We start from the raw sequence: 17405 nt of genomic DNA on the forward strand, positions 1-17405 counted from the left end.
GCTGGAGTGCAATGGCGCAATCTCAGCTCACTGCAACCTCTCCCTCCTGGGTTTGAGCATTTCTCCTGCCTCAGCCTCCCAAGTAGCTGGGATTAGAGGCACCCGCCACCACATCTAGCTAATTTGTTTTTTTTTTTTTAATTATTATTATACTTTCAGTTCTAGGATACATGTGCACAACATGCAGGTTTGTTACATATGTATACAAGTGCCATGTTGGTGTGCTGCACTCGTTAACTCGTCATTTACATTAGGTATATCTCCTAATGCTATCCCTCCCCCCTCCCTCCACCCCACGACAGGCCCCAGTGTGTGTTCCCCACCCTGTGTCCAAGTGTTCTCACTGTTCAACTGTCACCTATGAGTGAGAATATGCAGTGTTTGGTTTTCTGTCCTTGTGATAGTTTGCTCAGAATGATGGTTTCCAGCTTCATCCATGTCCCTACAAAGGACATGAACTCATCCTTTGTTATGGCTGCATAGTATTCCATGGTGTATAAGTGCCACACTTTCTTAATCCAGTCTATTACTGATGGACATTTGGGTTGGTTCCAAGTCTTTGCTATTGTGAATAGTGCCGCAATAAACATACATGTGCATGTGCTGGAGGCATCACGCTACCTGACTTCAAACTATACTACAAGGCTACAGTAACCAAAACAGCATGGTACTGGTACCAAAACAGAGATATAAACCAATGGAACAGAACAGAGCCATCAGAAATAATACCACAAATCTACAACCATCTGATCTTTGACAAACCTGACAAAAACAAGAAACGGGGAAAACATAAATGGTGCTGGGAAAACTGGCTAGCCATATGTAGAAAGCTGAAACTGGATCCCTTCCTTACACCTTATACAAAAATTAATTCCAGATGGATTACAGACTTAAATGTTAGACCTAAAACCATAAAAACCCTAGAAGAAAACCTAGACAATACCATTCAGGACATAGGCATGGGCAAGGACTTCATGACTAAAACACCAAAAGCAATGGCAACAAAAGCCAAAATTGACAAATGAGATCTAATTAAACTAAAGAGCTTCTGCACAGCAAAAGAAACTACCATCAGAGTGAACAGGCAACCTACAGAATGGGAGAAAATTTTTATGATCTACCCATCTGACAAAGGGCTAATATCCAGAATCTACAAAGAACTCAAACAAATTTACAAGAAAAAATCAAACAACCCCATCAAAAAGTGGGCAAAGGATATGAACAGACACTTCTCAAAAGAAGACATTTATGCAGCCAACAGACACATGAAAAAACGCTCATCATCACTGGTCATCAGAGAAATGCAAATCAAAACCACAATGAGATACCATCTCACACCAGTTAGAATGGCGATCACTAAAAAGTCAGGAAACAACAGGTGCTGGAGAGGATGTGGAGAAATAGGAACACTTTTACACTGTTGGTGGGACCGTAAACTAGCTCAACCATTGTGGAAGACAGTGTGGCAATTCCTCAAGGATCTAAAACTAGAAATACCATTTGACCCAGCCATCCCATTACTGGGTATATAACCAAAGGATTATAAATCATGCTGCTATAAAGACACATGCACATGTATGTTTATTGCAGCACTACTCACAATAGTAATTTTTGTATTTTTAGTAGAGATAGGGTTTCACCATGTTGGCCAGGCTGGTCTCGAACTACTGACCTCAGGTGATCTGCCCGCCTCGGCCTCCCAAAGTGCTGAGATTACAGGCGTGAGCCACTGCACCCGGCCTATTTTTTAATATATAGTAAGTCCTTGCTCAAGGTCGACAGGTTCTCGAAATCTATGACTTCACTAAAACACTGAGAACAAAACACATTTTACCCTAGGCTAATTGATACAATAAGAGTTAAGCTCCTACAGCATCTTTCTGGTCACAAAAACGTCAACAAACTTCTAAATAAACACAAAAATACTTCTAATATTAAACACTAAAATAAATGTGAGCAATACATACATTTAAGAAAGATTAATGGAAAGATATTGATTTCCCCAATTATTCCAGTTCAAGGTCTCAAGTGGCTGGAGCTTTTCCCAGCAGTTCAGGGTACAAGGCAGGAACTGACCCTGGACAGGACACTATCCCATCACAGGGCACATACATCCACCTACTGTCACTCAGACTGGGACCACACAGATACGCCAAATCACCTAACGTGTGCGTCTTTGGGATGTGGGAGGAAACTGAAGCACCTGGAGAAAACTCACAGATGTGGGAGAAAACATGCAAACTCCACACAGACAGTGGGTCCCAGCGAGGAATTTTTTTTTTTTTCAATCATAATGAAATGACGTTGAATTAAACAACATTATTCCAGGACTGCTATATGCCACTTTGCCTGAAGCCATTTCGCTTCAAGTTGCAGTCTCCAAGAACCCATTGACAACGTAAAGTGAGGATTTACTGTACTTGTTTTATATCCTATCTCTGATAACTCTACTATCTGCCCTCTTCCATCGTGTTTGTCTGACCCAACTCATGGTACTCCTTGGAACTTCATCTTTGGGTATCCTTTCAAGCCTGGATAAAAGTGCATCAGAGAACATGCACTAGTTTCTGCTAGCTGCCTGCAAGGATACCTCTATGGGGACGTTTTATTTATTTTTTTTTACTTATTTTTGAGACAGAGTTTTTGCTCTTGCTCAGGCTGGAGTGCAATGGTGCGATCTCAGCTCACTGCAACCTCCACCTCCCGGGTTCTAGCAATTCTCCTGCCTCAGCCTCCTGAGTAGCTGGGACTACAGGCGTGTGCCACCATGCCCAGCTAATTTTTGTATTTTTAGTAGAGGTGGGGTTTCACCATGCTGGTCAGGCTGGTCTCAAACTCCTGACCTCAGGTGAGCCACCTGCCTCAGCCTCCCAAAGTGCTGGGATTATAGGCATGAGCCACCATGCCCGGCCTTATGGGGTTGTTTGAAACTAAATTATTCCATTTGATTTTTTGAAGGCCACTACAGGTAGTACTAATTCTGATCCCAAACTTTATGAATGTGTCTATGAGTTCTTTTTTCTTTTTCCTGCTCTTCCTAGAATAATGCTAATAGGTAAGTATCGTCCTTGATTTGGGATGGGAATAGGGAGGACAGAATCCAGACTCTGGCTTTAGTGTTAATTCCAGTGGATTCTCACTAGAATTGCCTCATGCTTCCCCCAAAGTGTAAAATGTACATATGCGGTATATCTTGATATGCTGTGCCAAGAGGGGCATTATTACAATCTAGTTCACCACACCCAGCATCAGTAGTTGTCAATTTTAATCTAAACCATTCTTACATTCTTGGACTGAACATCCCTGGGTCATGTTGAAAACAGTACTTCTATACTAGCCTGACATTTTAAGATTCTTACAACTACATTAATCAGTGAGATTTGCCTATCATTTTTTTTTTAATGCTAGGCTTATCAGGTTTTGGTATCAAGAATAGGCAGCTTCCTCAAGTTAATTGACACTTCACAGGTTTTTCTATGCTCTTGAATTATTTATACACATGCAAAATTAGTGGTTACTTGAAAGCTTGAAAGAACACTTATAAAACTGACGGGGCCCAGGCACTTTCCCCCAAATCATTAATTTGACCTTTTCTAATGGTTATTAATGTATGCAGGCTTTCAAACCCGTGGTCCATTCCTTTCTCTAGCCATCTTTTTAAAAAACTTATTCAACAAGATGTAAAGATTTATAAAGCATATTTTTAGTTACATATCGTCTCATTCCTAGATATCAGACTCCCCAGCAACCTATGACACAAGATTTTCAACTTGTAGAGTTGTGATTTCTATTCTTTGGCTTTTTCTAAATTATTCTAAATAAGGAGTTTGGACTTTATCTGAAAAGCTGTGGTGAGCCACCAAAGGAGCAGCACGATCCAATCCACACTTTAGAAAGAACATCCCAGCAGCTCATGAGGGCGGACTGAAGGACCCTCAGAGATGAGAGGCAGGGAGGAAGCAGGAGCTTAACATTCCCTCCGGGAGGAAGATAAGAAAGGCACAGCAAAGACCTGCAGCAGGGAGGGCAGGAAGGCAGGAAGTGGGGGTGCTGCGCCTGCCAGGCAGTGAGCACACACAGCAGTGGATGGGTTCTGCCTCACTCCTCACCCCAAAATACACTCCAGATGGAGCAAAGATTTAAATATAATAATGTGGCCATACAAGTACCAAAAAAAAAAAAGTTTGTGACTACAGAAAAGTTTTAAACTTCTTTATGGAAATATAATACTATAAAGCAAAATCAAAAGACAAATGACGAGCTGGGAAGCATTGTCTGTAGCACCTGACCTGACGGCTTTAACATTCGGAGCGTGTGCAAACCAAGAATAAAAAGACAAATAACTCGGTGGAAAAATGAACACTGGAGCTACGAACAGGAAGTATCTGAATAGATTCAACCTCGCTCTATTAAGGAAATGCAAATTAAAATAGATACTATTTTTTACTTATCAGTTTGGCAAAGATTTAAAAGTGTGATGAAACTCAGTGTTGGCCAAAGTGTGGAGAAACATACACCACCCTTTACCTATGTGTCTATTTATTAGAGTATAAACTGGCATGGTCTCTTTGGAGAGCAATTTCATAATATCAAAAATTCGGCTACCCTTTACCCATCAAGTTCCATACTAGTAATTTATACTTCAGATAGATTCAAAGCACACAAAGATAACAAAATTTGTTCACCAGGGTACTTTTTTACTTTTTGGCAAGTCTCAAACTGCAAACTGTACTTATCTATAGCAAACACTGGTTAAATGAATTGTATTAATCAAAGAAATATTCGGTAGCTATGAAAAGAAACTTGGACTTTTTGGACTAAAAGATGTCCAAAGAACTTCAAGGTATTTTAAATTTTTTAAACGCTGGCCAGGGCCGGGTGCGGTAGCTCACTCCTGTAATCCCAGCACTTTGGGAGGCTAGGGCGAGCCAATCACCTGAGGTTAGGAGTTCAAGACCAGTCTTGCCAACATGTTGAAACCCCATCTCTACTAAAAATACAAAAATCAGCTATGCGTGGTGGTATACGCCTGTAACCCCAGCTACTCAGGAGGCTGAGGCAGGGGAATCGCTTGAACCCAGGAGGTGGAGGCTACAGTGAGCCCAGATAGTGCCACTGCACTCCAGCCTGGCAGACAGAGAAAGACCCTGTCTCCAAAAAAAAAAAAAAAATAGCTGGCCGGGTGCAGTGACTCATGCCTGTAATCCCAGCACTTTGGGAGGCCAAGGCAGGCTGATCACTTAAGGCCAGCAGTTCGAGGCCAGCTTGGCCAACATGGAGAAACCCTGTCTTTACTGAAAATACAAAAATTAGCCAGGCATGGTGGTGCACATCAGTAATCCTAGCTATTGGGGAGGCTGAGGCAGGAGAATCACTTGAACCCAGGAGGCAGAGGTTGCAGTCAGCCGAAATCGCACCACTGCACTCCGGCCTGGCCGAAAGAGCAAGACTCCATCTCAAAAAAAACATAAAATAAAATAAAATTTAAAACAGCAAGTTGTAGTACAGAATATAAGATATGATCTTAAGTTTGTGCTTGCATAAATATTTTCCAGAAGGATAGTGAAAAGAAATCTCTAGTTCTAACTCTGGGGAATGAAAATAGGTAAGAAAAGTTTTCACTGTATTCACTCATTTGTATTTAAATGGTATGTTGCTTTTACAGTCAAAAAATAAAAAAAAAAAAAGACTGCTCCCTCTGTAATCTAATACCCACCTCACCTTTCCCCCTTGTCTAACTCTTACTTCCGTCAGTCAATCTGGTTCCCATCCACTGGAATAGGCCTTGCTCCTACCCTCTGACTGGTCTTTGCTCATGCATTAACTATACCTAGAGAAACCTCCCCCATTTAGAATTCTGCTCATCCCTCCACCTCCAGGTCTATTCACCTGCCAGGCCACAGCCATCATGGCTCCTCTGAACTTGGAGCTACAGCAGGCATTTCCATGGCACTTGCAGTCTTGCCCTGTGCCCTCTCCTTGAGGGTGGCTGCTATGTCCTGCTTCTCTAGCCTCCGCAGTAGCTGGCACAGTGCCCACCCAACAAGTCAGCCATGGCTACCTGAGATACTACAACTCTAAATTCAAGATTTCATACATTCACTCAATTATTTATTTATTTATTTATTTATTTATTTATTTTTGGTGACACAGAGTCTTGCTCTGTCATGAGACTGGAGGGCAGTGGTGAAATCTTGGTTCACTGCAACCTCTGCCTCCCAGGTTCAAGCGATTCTTCCATCTCAGCCTCCCAAGTAGCTGGGATTACAAGCGAATGCTACCATGCCCTGCTAATTTTGGTATTTTTAGTAGAGATGGGGTTTCACCATGTTGGCCAGACTGGTCTCGAACTCCTGACCTCAAGTGATCTGCCCACCTCGGCCTCCCAAAGTGCTGTGATTACAGGCATGAGCCACCTCACCCAGCCGACACAGTTATTTCTAAGGGAAGAAAATGAATACATGTTCAATAGCTTTTCAGCAACAAAAGAAAGTTCTATTCAAACTAAGTTTATTCTAGAATTCTACTAGAGTTGAGCCAGATCAACTCACTTCTGGCATTTTCTTGTTACTTAAGGCTTTACTGCTTGATATTTGACTTCACTGGCACTGAAAGGTCATTCATTTAAAGGCAAGCATATAACAAACTTCACATACAAGATTAAAATGAGCGGTGAAGTTTTGCTAAGACATTCAGCTTTTATTCCTCTTCATTCCCTAAATATTCTTACTTCTTATAAGGAATAAGTAGTTGGATAAAATCTTAGTCTTCTTTTCTATTTAATAGACTCTTTATTCAAATTTTTTGCAAAATATCTGAAAGCAACATACACTTGGTTCTTTGGCTTAATGTTCCATTTTATTGTTAAATTTTAATCCTATTAGTCTAAGGACAAATCCCCATGCTAATAATCAACTCCTTTGTATTGTTTCATAAAAGCTTAATTATTTGAGATCTTTTCCTTTCACTTGGAAAGGAAATAACTAAGATTATTTCCTTCTACCACCAGGTTGCCATTTATTGTACGATCTCACTGAATCACTCAAGAGGCCATTTCCCATAAAGTGTTAATCATGATCAACAGTGGGTTTTTCAGAGAAGGCTGTTACATTAAGACCAAGGCCTAATGTGATCTGCCAAGCTTTTTTACACTATGAAACTATCCATTACACCTTTCACATATGGACAGTCTGTTATAGGCATCAGCAGTGCCAGAATTTCTATATGGGCAAGGTATAGGGTTAGCAATCTTGCTGACAGGGAGGGCCCCAGGGGACTGGGCCTACAGCTATGTTTGCACAGTAAGCATGCTGATTTTATTTAGACTGCGTATTATAAAACCGTAAGAATAACCAATTTTAGTAAAGATACTTTTACTCACAGTTGACATGAAATTGGTTTAATACATTATTAGTTGCAAGTAAGTTACTGGGAAGGGAGTTGTTAATAAAAATTATAGTAAGATTAATTACTCCCGATCACTACCAATACACTTTTTCTCAGCAACTTTTCAGCACTGCCACCAGGGATGGATCACACGCAAGCAGCCAGAATGTTTCTGGATTTGTGCTAAGAGCCTTATTCCAGTGAAGCAATTACAGCTATGATATAATATTCTTTCATGGTGCCAAGCAGCCCTATCTAATAGCAAAATAGCTGAGCAGGAATGAGGTCAGAAACTGGGGAAGTTAAGTTTGTCTCTTCTACTCACTTTCTTATTGATCCCCAGAGGAAATGAATGAGAAAGTGGAAGTGAAAACAAAGTAAAAGGAACAACTTTAGAGGGCAGGTGTCAGATTGCTGGGGTAGTTTTTACAGATTCCAACACAGAATTGAGAAATATCAGGACCACCATTTCACAACTGTGTTAAATCCCAGGGCCTGCATAAAGAAACAGGAACACATCAGAGCCACAGCACAGTCAGCTGGTCACAGAGACTCATTTATTCCCCTTCTTTTATTTTTATTTTTTTGAGATAGCGTCTCACTCCGTCGCTCAGGCTGGAGTGCAGGGGCACAATCTCGGCTCACTGCAACCTCTGCCTCCCGGGTTCAAGCAATTCTCCTGCCTCAGCCTCCTGATTAGCTGGGATGACAGGTGTTCACCACCACACCCAGCTAATTTTTGTATTTTTAGTAGAGATGGGGTTTCACCATGTTGGTGAGGCTGGTCTCAAACTCCTGACCTCAAGTGATCCGCCCGCCTCAGCCTCCCAAAGTGCTGGGATTACAGGTGTGAAAGACGGCACCTGGCCAAGACTCATTTATTTCAATTATGATATGGCCACTATAACCTCAAGTTATTCAAACTTAGCTTGATTATTTTTGAAAAAAAAAAAGAGTAGGAACACTTCACCCCACCCCTTCATCTTGTTTTTAACTTTCTCTCTCTCTCTCTACACATACACACACACATCTCCCAGTATTTCCTCCATCACCCAAAATTCACTAACTTTATACGAAGAAATAACAAGGATATTTAAGGGCAATAAAATATTGGTGGCTGGGGCCTACCAGAGATATCTGAAAACAAACCCCCATGTTGACTTCCAGTTAAACACAGATGAACGTGTATGTACATCACCTCTCCTAAAACCCAAATAAAAAAGGCAGTAAGGGAATTTTTTAAGGCATGAACCCACAGGATAAAGAACAGAAAAGAAGATTGTAGCAGGAAAGAGAAATGAGAGCGAGGAGAGTGAACACTGTATCAGAACAAAGCTGTGCAAAGCCAAGGCAGACAGTCTTGTGTTTGCAGAAACAAAGAACCTAGACGTGAATAGACTGGCCTGCAGGACCCCTGAGATATGCCTGGAGGCATCCAGTGCACAGCAAGGCAGGGTTGAGGCTGGAGATCCCACAGGGAAGTTTCATTACAAGTCTGAAAGCAGTGTTGTATGAAAGCAAAGAAGGTGAACACTCCCCTTCACAAGGATAGAAGAGTCCTCAGGCCTGACAACAAGTCTGACAGCAGGGCACTGCAGCTACAGCCCTGCCCAGCTTCTTCCCCAACTCCTCACTGTTAGCTAAACCCCCCTTAAAGGATGGGGCTGGACTGAAGGTAAGCTCAGGACCTCTCCAGTCAGAGAAGGCTCTGCAGAGAAACAGGTGAGCTGAGACTTCCAGGATGTATGTATCTGTGGAAGAAAGGGTGGGAAGTGCAAGAGGAAGCAGGCAGTAGGGGACGAGAAGGAAGGGGCATCTGTGTTTCAGACCCTCCAAGTCTGTGCCTCTGCAACTATAAACTTTAAGTTGCAATATGACTTCCAAGTTAGATCCATACAGGTAAAGAGAGAAAGCCTGATGAGATAGATTCTCAGCAGATGAGGGCAGGTCCTATAAACCTGTATTCTTGTTCACTGCACAGTCACACTTACCTCGCAAGTTTGCTGAGGCCAAGGACTTGCTTGTTAGGAAGATAACCAATATGGACCTTCAGAGAAGAGATGGAAATCATGAGCTGAGTGAAAATACAGTGCCTTCTTTTTGACAAAATAAGGAAATATAGAAAGACTATAGTATACTTATATGTAATTTATCATGACAATGTATTACCTTGAAAACATCTGGAACTGTTAAGGCTTAGAAAATGAAACATTTATATATGTATTTTTAAAATTACATACATGCAGTAAAAGCAAAATATGTACGTATGAGTCTACTAATCAAATAACAAACTTGTACAGTTGTCCGTTGGTAAATGCAGGAGATTGCTTCCAGGACCCCGTGTATACCCAAATCCTACATACTCAAGTCCTGCAGTTGGCCCTGCAGAACCTGCATATATATGAAAAGTTGCCCCTCCATCTATACAGGTTTTGTATCCTGCAAATACCGTAGAATTTTTGATCAGTGTTTGCTTGAAAAAAAGCCATGTCTAAGTGGACCCATGCAGTTCAAATTCATGTTGTTCAAGAGTCAATTGCATGGCCCTGACACTTACCTGTGAAGTTGAACTCTTGACACAAATCTGAAAGTTTCTTCTTTATGGAGGAGAAACATTCTCAAGAAAAGGCAAATGATCTCATAGCAACATTAAAATGTATACAGGAAAGCCTCCTTTAAACGGCAAAAACTGTAAGCATAAGTATTGCCATTCCACACATCACAGCAGCCTTAAGATCCCACCACAAAGCCCTGCAGCACAGAAGGTCTCCACGCCCTTTTGTGCTTGGCTTCCTGGTTTCTAAGCTGCTAGAGAGCGCACCATCTTCCTTTTTTTTTTTTTTTTTTTGAGATGGAGTCTCACTCTGTCACCCAGGCTGGAGTACAGTGGCCCAATCTTGGCTCACTGCAAGCTCCGCCTCCCAGGTTCGAGCCATTCTCCTGCCTCAGCCTCCTGAGTAGCCAGGACTACAGGCGCCCGCCACCACGCCCAGCTAATTTTTTGTATTTTTAGTAGAGATGGGGTTTCACCGTGTTAGCCAGGATGGTTTCGATCTCCTGACCTCGTGATCTACCCACCTCGGCCTCCCAAATTGTTGGGATTACAGGCGTGAGCCACCATGCCCGGCCCCATCTTCCTAACAGGAGAAAAAAGGCACTGCTACCACCATGGCTTGGCAAGAACCTGCACCCTAAGAACCAAGTTTTAAACGACCGAATATACAGCCAGGCCATTTCTGTCATCTTAAATGGCACCAATTAATATCAAATATAAAAGTTACTCTTTCTGGGCCAAATACTATGTACGAAAAACATTAGTTCTCTGAAAAGATTAATAGAGTAAATGGTCACTTGTAGGCAATTAATTAACCGAATATAAAATTAGAGACTCAACAGCATCATGGTTTGCCAACACTGTTTTCATTGTTCACTTACTATTTACATAATTCACCTACTAGTACTTAGTGATTTTTTTCCCCATCCATTGGCACTATGCTTTAGGAATTTGAGAAGTCCACCTCATTGCCTTCCTGGTTGGCAGGAGGAAAAAGTAAAATAGCACCTGAACATTGAGTATTTCAAAGAAAAATTAGAGAGTTAAAACTTTCCCATGAACCAAAGTCTTCTATGCTGTCTGAAATTTTTACATTTCTATGCAGACATAGAATTTGTTTATTGTTTATACTATTTTTGGTCTTAAGATCCTAGGTAATTTAAATGTCCATTTCACAAAATCACTAAATAGGCCAGGAGTGGTGGCTCACGCCTGTAATCCCAACACTTCGGGTGGATTGCCTGAAGTCAAGAGTTCAAGACCAGCCTGGGCAACATGGTGAGACCCCATCTCTACTAAAAATACAAAAATTAGCCAGGCGTGGTGATGAGTACCTGTAATCCCAGCTATTCGAGAGGCTGAAGCAGAAGAATTGCTTGAACCTGGGAGGCGGAGGTTGCAGTGAGCCAAGATCATACCACTGCACTCCAGGCTAGGCAACAAGAGCAAAACTGTCTCAAAAAAAAAAAAAATCACTAAATAATATATTTTTTAAACAAAGGTAGCAAAAACACAAACACTGAGGAGGTAATAGCAGAAAGTAACAGGATAAAATGGTGACAGGCTGAGTACAGAATCAGTGCCTTGGATCTGGCTGCAGCCAAGCCACTAACTCACTCTATCCTCTTGAACAAGTCATAGGCTTTCTGTGTCTAATTTGCTCACCAACAGATTCCCTTTCAAAGATTCCTTCATCATTAATTGCAAGATTACCAGATATGATATGGCTCCTGATGTGATGTATCTGGGTTTTCTGATTGCTTTCTCTTCTTTTCTTTTGAGAGACAAGGTCTTGTTCTTTCACCCAGGTTGGGGTACAGTGGCATGATCATAGCTCACTGTAACCTCAAACTTCTGAGCTCAAGCAATCTTCCTGCCTCAGACTCCCAAAAAGTAGCTAGGACTACAGGTATGCACCCACCACGCCCAGTTAATTAAAAACAAAAAAATTTATCTTGTGGTAGAGACAGTCTCACTTGCTGGTCTTGAACTATTGACCTGAAGCTATCCTCCCACCTTGACTTCCCAAGTCGCTGGGATTACAGGCATGAGCCACCTCACTCGGCCCTGATGTGATATAATATGAAGTCTTCAGCACCCTCATGAAGCACTACCTTTTTTTTTTTTTTTTTTTTTTTTTTTTTGACAGGGATTCACTCTCTTGCCAGGCTGGAGTGCAGTGGTGTGATCTCGGCTCACTGCAGCCTCGACCTCCTGCGTTCAAGCGATTCTCCAACCTCACCCTCCCGAGTAGCTGAGACCACAGGTGCATGCCACCATGCTAGCTACTTTTTGCTTGTTTGTTTGTTTGGTTGGTTGGTTTTCGTTTTTTTTCTCGGTTGGTTTTTTTTTGGTAGAGACAGGGTTTCACCATGTTGCCTAGGCTGGTCTCGAACTCCTGAGCTCAAAGCGATACATCCACCACCTGCCTTGGCCTCCCAAAGTGCTGAGATTACTGACGTAAGCCACCACGCCCAGCCCTTATGAACTACTTTTATCAGAAATGTTTAGCCCTAGTCTTATGAAACTTTAGATCCAATCTAGTTTATAGGAAATCCAGAGGCTGAAGGAAATAAATCCAGAAAGTGGGACACTCTGCTGAACAGCTGGCCTATTCTCTTTTCAGTAGAGAATGTTATGGGTGGGAGCACTATTTTAGAACAAAAGGGACTTAACAGGTATAACCAAATGCAATGTAAATACAAATGTGTGACTCTCCATTGGATTCCTGGAGTAAACATTTGAGACAATTGGAGAAATTTAAATATAAATTAGTTATTAGATACTATTTAAGAATTATTGTTGATTTTGTGATAGTGCTACTGTGGATAAGTAAGAAAATATTTTAGGGCCGGGCGCGGTGGCTCACACCTGTAATCCCAGCACTTTGGGAGGCCAAGGCGGGCAGATCACGAGGTCAGGAGATCGAGACCATCCTGGCTAACACGGTGAAACCCCGTCTCTACTAAAAATACAAAAACAAAATTAGCCACCATGGTGGCAGGCGCCTGTAGTCTCAGCTACTCAGGAGCCTGAGGTGAGAGAATGGCATGAACCCGGGAGGTGGAGCTTGCAGTGAGCCGAGATCACGCCACTGCAATCCAGCCTGGGTGACAGAGCAAGACTCCGTCTCAAAAAAAAAAAAAAAAAAATGCATGCGCATGTACGCCAAAAAAGTATTGATAGCAGTATTGTTTGTAATAGCAAAAAAAAAAAAAAAAGAGGCAACAATACAAATGTCCACCAAGAGCAGAACAGATAAATTGTGGTATATTTGTACAATGGAATAAGATATAACAATGAAAATAAACTACAATGACAGGCAATGACATCGATGAATCTGACAATGTAGAACAAGAGAGGCCAGACACAAAGAGTACATATCGTAGAATCTTTCCACTTATATATAGCTGAAAAACAAGAAAACAAATCCATAGGGTTATAAATTGATAAACTGGTACAAAGGATGGATTAGGGATTAAGAAGAGAAGAGAAATGAGGTGAGCTTCCAGGATGCTACACATATTCTAGTTGTGGGGATTTTGTTGTTTGTTTGTTTGTTTGTTTGTTTGTTTTTTTGACAGGGTCTGGCAGTCTGGCTCTGTTGCCCAGGCTAGCATATAGTGGCGCAATCTCGGCTCACTGCAACCCTTGCCTCTTGGACTCAAGCCATCCTCCCACCTCAGCCTCCCGAGTAGCTGGCAGTACAGGCATGCACCACCATGCCCAGGTAAGTTTTATTTTTATTTTGGTAGAGATGGGGTCTCACCATGTTGCCCAGGCTGGTCTTGAACTCCTGGGTTCAAGCAATCCACCTACCTCAGCCTTCCAAAGTACTGGGATTACAGGCATGAACCACCGTGCCGGCCTATTCTAGTTCTTGATCTCTGAAGTGGTAAGGAACACCCTTAAGTTTTGTGCATTTTCTGTCTATATTTTATTTCCATACAAAAGTGAAAAGATACAATACTTTAACAAAGAAAAAAATGAAGCAAATGTTAACACTTTAACTTAGTTGATGAGTATATAAGTATTCATAACACTACTTCTTGTAAGTCTTCTCTTTAAAGATTATTAATAAAGAATCGAAATTAAATAAAATTATGATGGAGGTAGGGGAATGGGACAACTCTTTGTTCTATACCACATGTTCTCAAAGGTATGTTAAGTAGTCATTCCTAGACAACATCTAATAACTAACTCAGATTTAAATTCCTCCAATTGTCTAAAATGTTTTACTTTTGGTTTGTTTAGACAGGAATCCAATGAAGAGTCACACATTTGTATTTTACACTCCATTTGGTTATACCTCTTAAGTCCCTTTTGTTCTAAAACAGTGCTCCCACTCATAATATTCTCTACTGAAAAGAGAATAGGCCAGCTGTTCAGCAGAGTGCCCCATCTTCTGGATGTGTTCCATTCGGCCTCTGGATTTCCTGTAAACTAGATTAGATCTAAAGTTTCATAAGACTAGGACTAAACATTTCTGACAAAAGAAATTCACAGAGGTGCTGAGGAATCTAATGCATTAGATTCACTTTTCCTAATATAGAAAGGAATGGAAACAAATCCACAAATACCATAACCTCTGTCACAAGAAATTCTGCAATTATTGTTGCTCATGACATGCCATACATACGTATCTACCTTGGATCAAACATTATTCAAGTTAAAATAAAAGGCATCTCTAGATTGGGATGCTAATAATAAATAAATAAAGGGTAAAGGTTTTCAGAGCCTGTAGTAGCTACAAAAAAAGAAAAAAAAGAGAGAGAGATGCTACTTAAACCTCATTATTTTAACCTATGAACCTGGTATTTAACATGAAAGGCTTCTCCTGGGAGCCTTCTGCTACTTTGGTTTTGTTTTTTAAGTTTCAAGTTATTAGTCAGGTTAATAAAGAATAACCATATATGTATAATTGTAAATACCTGGGATATCAGGAATTGGCAGCTAAAAATTTTAAATATAATTATTCTGATTGAAAAACTTTCATTATGTTTCAAATTGCTGGGAAACAATAAAGAGAACCTTACCTTTCCAACAAATGGAACCAAGTGATGCTCACACATGGAAAACATGTCTATGTCCTTCACGATCACCATCTCATCATGATCTTCATCAAATATAGCATCGTTTAGGACATCTGAAATCAGAGGCTTGCTTTAGTAACATTTCCAATTTTATAGAAAGGTAGAAATATAGATAAACATGAATAGACAGTCAACATAAATGAATGTTAATCCTCCCTAAAATATTAAGGGAATACAAATTAAAACTAGATATTTTTTCTTATCAAAGTAGCAAAGTCTTTTTCTGTGACATTTAAAAATCCTTGATACAGTGTTACATGAAAAATGCAGGATTATGAACATATTTGCAGTATGGAAGAGGAAGGAGAACGGAGGGAGGAAAGGAAAAATTATACCAAAATAAAACAGTGGCTATTTCTGGCAGTAGAAATGGGCCACTTTCACTTTCTTCCTTACATTTTCTTCTACTTTATATTTTGTCTATAATCAATATGTAGAAAACCATAGCTGAGAAAAAGACTAATCCTTAGCCCTCTGACATCTGAGGCCAGATCCAGACACCTGTAAACTTGACCTCTATTATCGATTCCCCAAGTAATTTTCTACATTTGTAAAGTGTTCTATATATTGTAGGCTAGCATCAGACTTATTCTAAACAGTTGCCTTCCTAAGGAAATAAATCCTACAGTTGGCATGTATATGCCTCTCTGGGTAGGCTTTGGAAGATAAGCAGTGTCTTGTTTAAGCTGTGGACCCTGGCACTTCCAGCCGGACATACAATAGACGTTAAAAAAAAAAAAAAAGCTTTATTTTTAAAAATTGCACTGACTTATCCTCAACTATGCTACGTGCAAAAGAAAAGATTAATTAGATGACACCTGAGAGCACTCTGAGCTTCCTAACACCCGGTGACTGCAAGAACATCCTGTCCCGGATGCTGAAGAGGGATAGAGGGAAATAAGCCACAATCCCCACCAATCATAATATAGCCAAGCTATTGATAATAAGCAGGTACCCAAACAACATTGTAGATAAATGCCATATGACATGGAAACTTCTTCAGCTATATTGTCAAATGAGAAAAGAAGCTACAAAGAAATACAGTAGGATTTCATTTTTGGAAAATAAATACATACATAGAAAAAAACTGTACTGATACCTAGACAGCTTGGCAGACTAGATAAAACAAGACACCTAGCTGAGTAATTTCAAGGATTTGGGGGATATGCAATATACATAATAGAATTAGAGAAGGGAAGGGATGTATTAGAGCTTTGCACCTACAGCTCTTTCCCCTCAGAAATGCAGGCGGCTGAGTGAGTCACAGGAAGATGGACAAATGTCCACCCACACTGCGTGACCTTCAGTGGCTCCACTGCTACTAGAATAGGGGGCTCACAGAGACCAAGTCATCATGTAAACCACAGTTACTACCCCGAGTCAGGCTATTCAGAGATACATTTGACTGTGTCATAGAAAAGTCATTAGTGTGGTCAAGAAAGGTGAACATGGCAGGGTTAGACACATACAAACACAGACCCCCCTGGTAGAAGTGGCTGATAACATCCCAGGAGAAAAAGGCGCAGTGTCACTCATTGAGTGTTTCTTCTACCACAGCACTTTTCTATTCTGAATATTCTGCCCCACCTTCAGTCATATTTCTGAAAAGAAGACCAAAAATAGATCCTTAATGTTTCCAAAAGTTTCTTGGATTTCTCCCCAAGATTTTAATATGGTATGATTGCCACATATAGCTTACTAAAATCTTTAGTCACACAAGATATATTCCTGGAAGGAAAAACAAACCAAAAAAGTGTCTTAAAGAAAAAACAAGAGAGAAGCATTAAATATAGGAAGCATTTGTTTTCTCTGGCAAAGAATGAGAGAGTCCCCATCCTAAGCTCTGACGACAACCATATGGCCCATGTTAAAGTCAGCCCTTCAACTCAGGCGAAGTGAAGATCTGGCTCCAGGCTGGGTGCAGTGGCTCACGCCTGTAATCCCAGCACTCTGGGAGGCAGAGGAAGGTGGATCACCTGAGGTCAGGTGTTTGAGACCAGCCTGGCCAATATGGTGAAACCCTGTCTGTACTGAAAATACAAAAATAAGCCAGGCGTGGTGGTGCATGCCTGTAGTCCCAGCTACTCGGGGGGCTGAGACAGGAGAATTGCTTGAACCCGGGATGTGGAGGCTGCAGTGAGCCGAGATCATGTCACTGCACTCTAGCCTAGGCAAGAGAGAGCAAGACTCCGTCTCAAAAAAAAAAAAAAAAAAAAAGATCTGGCTCCATCACTTACTAGTTATTGGGCCTTGGGCAAGGTACTCTGTACCTCAATCTTCACAGCTATAAAATGAGCATAAAGTGCCTACTTCACAGGGTGTCATGAGGATTAAATGGGCACATGTGTTTAGAACTATGCAGGTGGAGCAAG

At 41.0% G+C, this 17405-nt stretch overlaps 1 protein-coding gene and 1 pseudogene across 3 annotated transcripts in view; one reads left to right on the top strand and one right to left on the bottom strand.

The window, feature by feature from the left end:
* The window catches only part of GCH1 (GTP cyclohydrolase 1), a 61622-nt gene that overhangs the window by 8275 nt on the left and 35942 nt on the right, over positions 1 to 17405 (bottom strand). For all 3 annotated transcript variants that reach the window (XM_003267714.4, XM_003267715.4, XM_030810840.1), the window contains exons 2-3: positions 14977 to 15086; positions 9378 to 9433 (exon numbers count right to left, since the gene is read on the bottom strand). In XM_003267714.4, the coding sequence (XP_003267762.1) occupies positions 9378 to 9433; positions 14977 to 15086 (166 nt within the window). The remainder of the gene's footprint in view (positions 1 to 9377; positions 9434 to 14976; positions 15087 to 17405) is intronic.
* On the top strand, positions 8891 to 9008 carry LOC115836072 (annotated as a pseudogene).

This window comes from Nomascus leucogenys, chromosome 1a, assembly GCF_006542625.1.
Source record: "Nomascus leucogenys isolate Asia chromosome 1a, Asia_NLE_v1, whole genome shotgun sequence".
Lineage (NCBI taxonomy): Eukaryota > Metazoa > Chordata > Mammalia > Primates > Hylobatidae > Nomascus > Nomascus leucogenys.